The sequence below is a fragment of the Arachis hypogaea genome, chromosome 13 (genome assembly GCF_003086295.3).
Source record: "Arachis hypogaea cultivar Tifrunner chromosome 13, arahy.Tifrunner.gnm2.J5K5, whole genome shotgun sequence".
NCBI classification, from domain to species: Eukaryota; Viridiplantae; Streptophyta; class Magnoliopsida; order Fabales; family Fabaceae; genus Arachis; species Arachis hypogaea.
The window spans coordinates 126,484,039-126,495,266 of NC_092048.1; the positions used below are offsets into that span (position 1 = coordinate 126,484,039).

Genomic DNA, 11,228 nt, shown 5'->3' on the forward strand with positions numbered 1-11,228 from the left:
CATAGATTTAAATTTTGTGACGTGCATTTTGGGATCTCCGATCCCCTTGTATGGTGCTAGTGTCATTGAGAGCGTGAAATTTTTAGGCGTTTCAAAATTCATTATTTCTTCGGAGAAGGGACCGATTCTTCGCCTTCTAGATTTGGGGGGTGCTCTGCCTTTCTTTGCGTTTGACTCAGATTGGTGTTCGTCATGGAGGTCATCATTGACCTTTTTATGCTCATTCTTCTCTTCGTCATTATTCTGTTTCGCCGCTAACAGCTCGGCCATTCGTTGGTTTTCCACCTTTAAAGCAGTGTTTGCTGCCAAGAGTTCAGCATTAGTTCGGTTAGCATAAGGAGTAACTGAATGATTTGTCATTGCTTGAACCCTGCGAAGAAAAGAAAACACAGGAAAAGTTAGTAAAGTGTTAGGTCAAACTGGAAACGAGGTTGGGCCCCACGGTGGACGCCAAATGTTCTGGCAATGATACTTTCTCCAAATTATACGTCGGCTTTCGCTTCTGGAATGCAGTATCCCGCGAACTCGGACCCAAGTGTGGTATTTGCAAAAAGGACTCGGACGCTCAAATCAATAAAAAAATCTCTAAGAAAAATGAGTATAAAGTCGTTGTTGCGTTGTTTTTGTTCTCTGCCTTTTGTCGTCGGCCTACCTCCTGATTTATAGTGGTTTGGGCTGAATCATTCGTCGGTTTGAGTCGAAATATTCATGGCCGACTTGAAGGCGAGATTTGGGAGAAAAGTTTGTTGTGATAGAGAGTTATTCATATTTGAATTTGTTTGATCAAGCCAAGGTATAATCTGTTTCTTCCGATGTATTGGGATACAATACAATTCCATTTCACCATTGGTATGATGATGAGCTGAGATTGTTCATGATGAAGTGATGTTATTACGCCCAGTCTGATTTATTGTGATTGATGGTCTTATTTATATGTTCCTTTGATTATAAGTTTAGGAATGTCACGTTTATGGAACTCGTATGCAATGTATTTTACCTCAGTTGAAGGTTAGTGTATGTTGAGTACAGTGGAGCGTATGAAACTGAATGAATGAGAAGTGTAACATAATAGAGTTTGTTTTTTGTATAGCTGTCAAGTTGGTTAGTTTGTTAGACATAATTATAGCACTATTAGTTAGTAATTTATTTTCCCTTTTGCTATATATATTGTAATTGGTACTCAGTACTCTGTGGTGGTTTTTTTAATCAATTATTCTCTCTTTTCACTTCTTTCTAATTCTTCTTCCATTACTTTAAATTTCAATGACCTGAGAGTACATCACCGACCTTCTTATTTTCTTATAATTATTTTTGTAATTCACTTGAATTTTAAGCTTGGTATCATTTTACATGGTATCAGAGCGAGAAGATCCAACTATGGCAGATAATTTATCTAATCCGAATGCAAGCCCTTCATCAAATTCCGCTGCAGATTTTGAGAATTTCACCGCTTTCATGCGTCAATTCTCTCAGTTCCAGGCACATCTTGGCAGATCTAGTTCCTCTTCTGCAATTTCTGATCCGATTAGCCCTTATTTTCTTCATCCAAGAGAAAGTCCTGGATTGGCTCTAATTCCGCTTAAATTGACACCTCAAAATTATTATCAGTGGTCGCACGATATGTGGAGAGCACTCAGATCGAAGAACAAGGTGAAATTCCTCGATGGATCCATTCTAAAACCAGGTGAAGGTGATCCTAATTTTGAAGCATGGGATAGGTGTAACAATTTTCTCCTCTCCTGGATCAACCTCTCTCTCAGCCCTGAAATCGCTAAGAGCGTGATGTGGATTAGCTCAGCTCCAGACTTGTGGAATAATTTAAAACGTCGTTACTCACAGGGAGATGTCTTTCGAGTTGGTGCGTTAAAAGAAGAATTGTATGCACTCAAACAAAGTGATCTTACTGTTACCTCTTACTTTGCTATGTTGAAAGCTATTTGGGAAGAATTAGAAAATTTACGTGCTATTCCTAGTTGTGTTGCTTGTGTTAATGGATGTTCATGTGGATTACGAATTGTTCGAGACTATGCTTCTGAGGAATATGTTGTCAAATTCTTAAAAGGATTGAATGAGCAATATTTAAATGTTAAATCACAAATCATGCTAATGAAGCCGTTACCTGAAATCAACACAGTACTATCTATGTTAACCCAACAAGAGCAAGAATTGAATTGTGACCCGTCAAATAGCAACATAGTGACTAACTCTTTAGAGGTGCAAACCTCAACTGGAGGCGGTTCATTTTCTGGAAGAGGCAGAGGCCGTGGACGAAATTCAGGCAGAGGAGGAAATCAAAAATCTTATAGTCGAGGCTACACTTCAAAGTTTTGTAGCTACTGTAATCGAATTGGTCATTTAGCAGAGACATGCTATAAGAAAAATGGCTTTCCTACTCACCAAAAGCAGCGAGTAGCCAATCAACTTAGCACTGACGAGATAGTTGAGAATTCTAGTGCTGAGATTCCTGATTCTAACCATGATAAAAAGAGCGATGATACAGTACTTGTGTTGACTCCAGATCAGAAGGAAACCTTACTAGCACTCCTTCAATAACCACGCATGCCAACTTCAAATAGTGTAAACCACATTACTTCTTCCGCCACCCTTACTCAACCAAAAGGTAGGCATTGCTTGAGTGTATCATCAAATTTTACTAAAACTTCTTGGATACTTGACAGTGGAGCTACTGATCATGCATCCTATATTCAAGAGTCTTTCAAAACTTTTCATTATATGAGACCAGTTTTGGTAAATCTACCTGATGGTTCTACCACTACAACAAACATTTGTGGCACTGTGCAACTCTCTAAACATTTGATTCTTACCAATGTTTTATTCATACCTCACTTTAAATATAATTTGATTTCAGTGTCTAAACTCACAAAGTCATTACATTGTGAATTAAAATTTACTGATTCTTTTTGTGAGATACAGGTACTCCCATCATTGAAGATGATTGGGCAAGCTAAAGTCATTGGTGATCTTTATGTGATGGATGCTCAACCTTGGAAACTAACTACACCAGAAGTTAACACACATTCTGTAAATGTCACATTGCAGCAAGATTTAGGAACTCTATGGCATGCTAGACTAGGTCATTTACCATCCAAAAGAATGTCAATCATGAAAAATACATTTCCATTTATTGAATGCATTTCATCATCTCATGTTTGTGATTCTTGCCACTTGGCTAGACAAAAGAAATTGTCTTTTCCCATTAGTAATACACAATCAGAATATATTTTTGATTTGTTACATATAGATATTTGGGGACCACTCTCACTTTTATCTACTGCTGGCCATAAATATTTTCTTACAATTGTGGAAGATAAAACGAGGTTTACTTGGATTTATTGCATGAAACTAAAATCCGAAACTAGAGTGTTAGTAGAAAATTTTGTTCAAATGGTGCAAACTCAATTTCATAAAGTTGTGAAACAAATTAGAACAGATAATGGGATGGAATTTAAAATGAACTCCTTCTATAACTCAAAAGGAATATTACATCAAACATCTTGTGTTGAAACTCCTCAACAAAATGGAATTGTTGAGAGGAAGCATCAACATATACTGAATATTGCAAGAGCACTTTTGTTTCATTCTAATGAGCCAAAATGTTTTTGGCATTATGCTATGCAACATTCAGTACATTTAATAAATAGACTACCAAGCACCTTCTTGAATCATCAAACGCCTTATGAGGCACTTTTCAAGAATAAACCAGATTTGACTCATCTCAAGGTGTTTGGTTGTCTTGTTTTTGCTACCACTTTGAGTACTAATAGAAGAAAATTAGATCCTAGAGCTAGAAAATGTGTTTTTCTTGGTTATCAATCAGGAACAAAAGGGTCCATTTTGTTTGATTTAAAATCCAAAGAAATATTTATATCAAGAAACACTGAATTTTATGAACACTATTTCCCATTCAAACAAATACCAAGCACTGATTTTTCTATAGATCAGCCTTCAATTGAATCATCCAATTTTGACCCTTTTGCATTCTTTTATAATAACTCTGCACATACTTCTTCATATGAGCATACTCATGGCATAATTGCACCTCACACCATACACACTACACCTGATTTATCTGCCACTTCTACATCACCCATGGCATCTCTTCATGATATAACAGATTCTGCATCACCCGCCACCTTAGACTCAGCATCTGCATTGGCACCATTGGAACATTCATCCATTCATATTGAGTCACAATCTGCTGCACCAGTTTTGAGAAGGTCTGAACGAGAAAGAAAAACACCCTCTTATCTTAAAGATTTTCATTGTTTCCATATTTCATCACATAGAGATCCAATTAATGCGGCCCAATTACCTTCAACATGTAAGTATCCCCTTTCTCACCATTTGTCATATTCATTGTTTACTCCCAAGCACCAGGCCTTCACTTTTGCTCTCATAAATAACTCGGACCCCAAACACTATTCTAAGGCTGTTATGCATGATTGTTGGAGGAAGGCTATTGAGGCAGAACTCACTGCTCTTGAGCAAAACAAAACCTGGATCATCACTTTTCTTCCTCCTGGAAAGAATGCAGTTGGTTGTAAGTGGATTTTTTGCACAAAATTCCACCCAGATGGCACTATCGAGAGGCATAAGGCACGTCTTGTTGCCCAAGATTTCACTCAAATTCCTGGAGTCGATTACATTGACACCTTTAGTCCCGTTGTGAAAATGAGCACTGTGCGTGTTCTTCTTACCGTTGCAGCAGCAAAGAATTGGCATCTTCATCAACTTGATGTGAATACAGCTTTTCTCCATGGAGACCTACATGAGGACGTTTATATGAAACTTCCAAAGGGGTTACAGTGTTCCAATCCAAACTTAGTCTACAAGTTGACAAAATCTTTGTACGGTTTGAAACAAGCTAGTCGCCAATGGAACATCAAGTTGTCTGCTGCACTTGCTGATCTGGGGTTTACTCCATCTGAAAATGATCACTCACTTTTTACCAAATCCACAGGTACAACTTTCACAGCTATTCTTGTTTATGTTGATGATCTTGTGTTAGCTGGAGATGATTTGAGTGAAATTCAAGCTGTCAAAATGTTTTTGGATGATAAGTTCAAAATTAAAGACCTTGGCCTTCTTAAGTTCTTTATTGGGATGGAGGTAGCACGAAGCAATGCTGGTATTGCACTGTATCAAAGAAAGTATGCATTGGATTTGATCACAGACTGCGGTTTGCTTGGTGCAAAACCAGCATCTACTCCTATGGAGTACACTACTTCTCTGTCTAAGGTTTCAGGCTCCCCTCTTCCTGATGCAACCATCTATTGTAGATTGGTGGGCAGACTTCTGTACCTTACTAACACAAGACCATATCTCAGCTACTCTGTTGGATGTCTATCTCAATGGATTCACCAACTGATGCCCACTTGAAGGCTGCCTATAGGATCATCCGGTATCTAAAACAATCACCAGCAACTGGCTTATTTTTCTCTGTCAACAATTCTTTCACACTATCTGGTTACACTGATTCTGATTGGGGGCTTGTAAAGACACCCGAAAATCCATCAGTGGTTATTGTTTCTTCCTTGACCAAACTCTTATTTCTTGGAAGAGTAAGAAGCAGGCTACAGTTTCAAGGTCGTCCTCGTGCCCTTGCTAATGGCACTTGTGAACTCGTTTGGTTACTCAAACTACTAAAGGAATTCAACATTCTTCCTCCTCTTCCGGTTGATATCTTCTGTGATAATAAATCTGCTATCTATATTGCTTCAAATCCTGTCTTTCATGAAAGAACCAAGCATGTTGAGGTTGATTGTCATGTGGCTCGAAACAAGTTCAAAGAAGGGGTTTCTAATCTTAGGCACGTTGTCTCCAGTGAACAAAGTGAACAACCAGTTGATATATTCACTAAATCCCTTCCTCCAGGACCATTCTCTCATTTGCTTTCCAAGTTGGGATTACTTGATTTGCACAAACCACGTAATACCAGCTTGCGGGGGATGTAACATAATAGAGTTTGTTTTTTGTATAGCTGTCAAGTTGGTTAGTTTGTTAGACATAATTATAGCACTATTAGTTAGTAATTTATTTTCCCTTTTGCTATATATATTGTAATTGGTACTCAGTACTCTGTGGTGGTTTTTTTAATCAATTATTCTCTCTTTTCACTTCTTTCTAATTCTTCTTCCATTACTTTAAATTTCAATGACCTGAGAGTACATCACCAACCTTCTTATTTTCTTATAATTATTTTTGTAATTCACTTGAATTTTAAGCTTGGTATCATTTTACAACAAGAAAAACTAACTATTGGACCTTTGACTAGCTATTTGACAAAAAAATCTCACGAGTCATGACTTGACAGCCTAATATCTTTGTTGTTTTTAATGAGAAAAATACATTAGTATACAAAAGGTGCGGTTAAATTCTCATTTGTGTGTGAAATAATGTACAGAGGACGATCTTTTTATAAGAACAGAGACTTGTGTCTTCAGAGTAATATAATATGTATACTTTAATTTTTGGCCCGATTAGATTTAAAAATAGAAAAACACTGTAAAAAAATAAGTAATTAATTTGTTTTCTTATATTTATTTTGTATTTGAGATAATATTTTAACTAATTATTCATTTCTTTATTAAAAATGTAGCTACTTAGTAACTTTTTCTCTTACATTTATTTAACATTTAAGAGAAAATTAACTAAATTTTTTATTTTTTTTTACTAAAAAGTTAAGGATAATATTACAGGTTTAACACAAGTTATTTTTTTGTTAGTAATTAGTTAATAAATATTTAAAAATATAAGCTAAAATGTGAAGTTAAACTATTAGACTAAAAATATTAGACTGTTGATTAAAATATACACTGATCAATATAAATTAAATTGTTGACTTTGAACTTTCTTCTAATAACGTTAATCTTCTAATATTTTCTCTAAAAATAAATTAAATTATCGCTTGGTTTAATTCATGACCAAATTCACTACATGATGTCTCTCTAGCAGCCACAAGCCCACAAACCTAAACCTGTCCATGAAAATTAGAAACGTTATAATTTGAATGACGATTACAATTATTAATAATTAACCCGTATCTAGTTGAGAATTTTTAATCATTCAATTTGAGCTTTTGCTGACTTAAAAAGACTTTGATACAAGATAATAATAATAAGAGGAAGAAGAAAATCGAACAAATAAATAATTAAATAAAATTTCATAATACCAAAATATAAAAAATAAAAATTCATGCCATAAGATGTTGCCATGCTTGGCTCCAAGAAGCTACCAAAATATGCGAAAGCCCACAACTTTAATCCAATTATATAATACTAGTATAGATGTGCGTATTAATTTCCTTCTTTATTTATTAAATATATATAAAAGTAATAAAAATAGAACTAATTGAAATGATAAGTTATTTATAGTTTAAATTAAAATAACAAAAATTATGTTTTTTTATAAATTATATATATATAATGAAAGATATTTATACAAGAAAGTTGTGTATTGATTTTTTTAATATATATTCTCATTATGTATAATATACAACTTAGAAGTATAAATAGTTATGATACATGTGCACTGAGACAGATATGGAACACAATTCGATATGTGATATTTTTAATATTTTATTTTAATTATATAAAATATTTAAAATATTTTTATTTTAATAAATAATAATATATATTATTTTTAAATTTATTTTAAAAATATATATTAAGAATAAAAATAGACATATTAATACATGATTATATTTAAATATATTAAAATGTGTCCAAATTTTTTATTATTAAAACACAATTAGACATAATAGATACGCATATCTGACAAATATAAAAAAATATCATGTGCAAAATATATCAAACATGCAAACACCGTAATTCAGCAAATTGTGAATGTTGGATAGATAAATAGATAATATACTATAATGTATTAATATGTGGTATAATTGGCTTAGCAAGTAGGCTCAACATAGGTACCACCACGTCACTATGGTGACGCTACGACTTTCAAGTGTGTGATGCAGACATATCTGTGAGTGTTAGGAACCTTCAATACATCCCTCCACGAAGGTGTTTGGAAGCATCAAGCTTAGTTAGTAAAGCATAATGGGTATTTTGAAATCACTCACTTTTCCATTTATATATCCCTTCTAGATACTATCTTTATTATCGCATAAAAAACTCAATGCTCTATCACCTCATTAATTAGGCTTTTATTTGTACTTGAGTAGAGTATTCAACTACTTCAAGCACGCACACCAAAAATATTATGGATTACTATTATGTGAACCCAATAAACCCCAATTACGGTGCTCATCATGATGATGATGACTACTCTGCCATGATGAGCATGTCCGATTTCATGATATCCGATTTTCTTGTGGCTGATGATGATGCATATGGGTATGGTGTTGATGATCATCATCATAATAATCAAGAGAGTGGATCACAATCGCAAAGTACTAATGAATCGTCGGAGATGGCAGCCTTCAGCGATGTCACTACTACCAATAATAGTGGTGAAGCCTCTAGCATCAACAATAACATGTAAGTGCTCTTTTCTCTTTCTCTTTCTCTTAGTATTAAGCTTTGCTTAGTTTTTCATGTAGTAACAAGTATTAACTAAGTGTAGTTTGTTACGTTGTGCAGAAAATGCAAAAATGGGAGTAAGAAAGAAGTGAATTCAAGAGTGGCGTTTAGAACGAAATCGGAGCTTGATGTTATGGATGATGGATACAGATGGAGGAAGTACGGAAAAAAGGCCGTCAAGAACACTCCAAATCTAAGGTAATCAAATCATGGCGTTTTTAATTTTAAGATGTTAGATGCGATCCATCACGTAAAAATGTATTCAGATATATGACAATTAAAATCTTGAGTTAAACATACATGTCAACGTATTTAAGTATTTAATACTTCTCAACGTTTTTATGTTAATAATATTTTAGTTTTATGATAAACTTTTTCTACATATAGTCATTATATATTATGATCTATATTGTTAAAAAAGGTATATAATTATCATATTAATTATGGTTAGTTCTATATAATCAAATGAAAAAATAACAAATAGATGCCTATGTTTTTTATCTTGAAAATAAATAAGTTTTTGATTAATTAAAAATACAAAAACGCCTCTCACTTTTTAAAACGCGATATATCTAAGTCTTTTTAGAAGATTTATTTATCTTTATATATTTTTGACAAATAAATTTAAATGTTTCATATTTTAAAAAATAAAAAATGTTTTTATATTTTAATTAGTAAAAAATTTATATATTTTCAAATTAAAAAGTAAGAGATTTATTTATCTTTTTCTCTAAAAAGAGTAATTCAGCATGCTGATAAAAAAAATGTTTATTTGACTTTTTTATACGAAAAGCCATGGTATAATAATAATAATAATAATAATAATGTTTCCGGTATTGAAAGTGCATAGATTATCAAAGTTCATTCCATTTTGTAACAAATTAGCAGAACTTTTTTTTGTTGAAATTATTTTTCATTTAAATTGTTATTTATGGAAGAAAAAAAAAAAGGGAAAGAGAGAGAAAAACGTTACATATAACTATATAAGTATATAACCACATCTACTCATCTTGTGGTCTGTATACTCAATCCCTTTTTCGCATGTGAAACGAGGAATGCAAACGATCACATTGTTGAATAAAAAAATAAAATTAATTTTTTATTTTCTTTATTGATAATTTATTTATAATAACTTTATCTGCATTTGTAACGTAAAAGTTCTTTTTTCATCCTAATTTTTATTATCTGTTTTTTCTTTTTCTGAAAAAAAGAACAATGGTCAACTTGTCAAGTGGACTATATATAGCTAGGCCTACAGTGGGATATGTAGACATGTAGTGCCCCGGTATCTAAAATTCTAAATGCTTTGATGAATCTTGTGGCGGCTGATCGCACACTGATCATAATTGTATAATTTGACTAATGTTGTCTTCACACTTTTTATAAAATTTTTTATTTATTTAAAAATACACGAAAAAAAAAAGAGTTGAGGTCTTTTACTATATGATTGGAGGAGGTAAAATAGGATACTGATTAAATGGGGTCTTCTAGGTAATAAAGCAATGTGAAGCAAAATACTAAAATCTTGTTATGTCTTGTCCTAATGCAATTATGCCTGATTGCCTATTTTGTCCCATCAATTTAATTTGTAGAATTATTGATTGACGACGATGACACATACAGGAACTATTACAAGTGTTCGAGTGAAGGATGCGGTGTGAAGAAGAGGGTGGAAAGGGACAGAGACGACTCAAGCTATGTTATAACAACCTATGAAGGGATACACAATCATGCAAGCCCTTTTACCTACTAAGTTCTAAACCTTAATTGGTTTATCAATTTCTGATCCATAATTAATTAGGAATTTGGCACTTTGATCAGGCTTGTCTCATCTTAGTGTCACTTCTCCTATGTTACTTAATGTGTCTTCTCTCCTCTTCGCTTTCATATATGGCTATTTTGTGAATTACCATGTGAGCAACCTCTCCCTACTCCAAAGCCTGTGCACGTTCCTGGCTCCTAATAAGAGAAGGTCAACAAGATCCAAGGTCATAACCTTGTTTAGTCAACTTAATTGTATTATTATTAGTTTATTACTGGTTTTATGATGTCATCATTTGTTGGGGAGAGAGAAGGGAGAGAGAGTTTTACATGACTTTTTGTAATCTTTTTGGGGGGTTGAGGGTTTACTGTTTATCCCCCTTGTGATGAGTACAGTTTTTTTTGGGTGAGTTAGTTTAATATCTCCCTTAAAAATATAGTCGAAAATTTCAAAAAATAAATTTTAATGTGAAAATAAATGTTTTTTTTTTTAAGTACAATAATGTTGTGTGGAATACTGGAATATAATCATATAATGTTCGGAGGGACTTTGGTCTATTTCAGGTACATTTAGACATGACGGAAAAAAGTATTTAAATTTACTAAAAATATTATTATTATTATTATTATTTAATAGGTTTATGATATCATTATATTATTTTACAATAGTTTGTACTTTGTATTCTGATGTAAAAAATATTGATGTATCAGTATGCATATTTCTCTCTTTTTAAATTATTTTAAAAAAGTCAATAAATTATAGCTCAATGACATAGTCTTTTCATATTCACTTTAAGAGGTTGCAAGTTCAAATTTTTTTATCTTTAATAAAAAAAATTATTTTAAAAAAATATCTCTTTTATAATTATATAAAAATCAAAATTTAATAAATATTATACTAATTAT

General features: G+C 32.8%; 1 protein-coding gene across 2 annotated transcripts; it reads left to right on the top strand.

The window, feature by feature from the left end:
- The first annotated feature begins 8,057 nt into the window (after nucleotides 1–8,057).
- Nucleotides 8,058–10,816, top strand: LOC112733239 (uncharacterized). Of its 2 annotated transcripts, none has more exons than XM_025782129.2 (3): nucleotides 8,058–8,519; nucleotides 8,622–8,759; nucleotides 10,185–10,816. In XM_025782129.2, exons 1-3 carry the CDS (start codon nucleotides 8,242–8,244, stop codon nucleotides 10,312–10,314), a joined length of 546 nt encoding a protein of 181 aa, XP_025637914.1. In that variant the 5' UTR covers nucleotides 8,058–8,241; the 3' UTR covers nucleotides 10,315–10,816. The 2 variants fall into 2 exon arrangements, with proteins under 2 accessions (XP_025637914.1, XP_072068560.1); XM_072212459.1 differs by having other exon boundaries at nucleotides 8,096–8,519; nucleotides 10,154–10,816.
- Nucleotides 10,817–11,228: the final 412 nt, after the last annotated feature.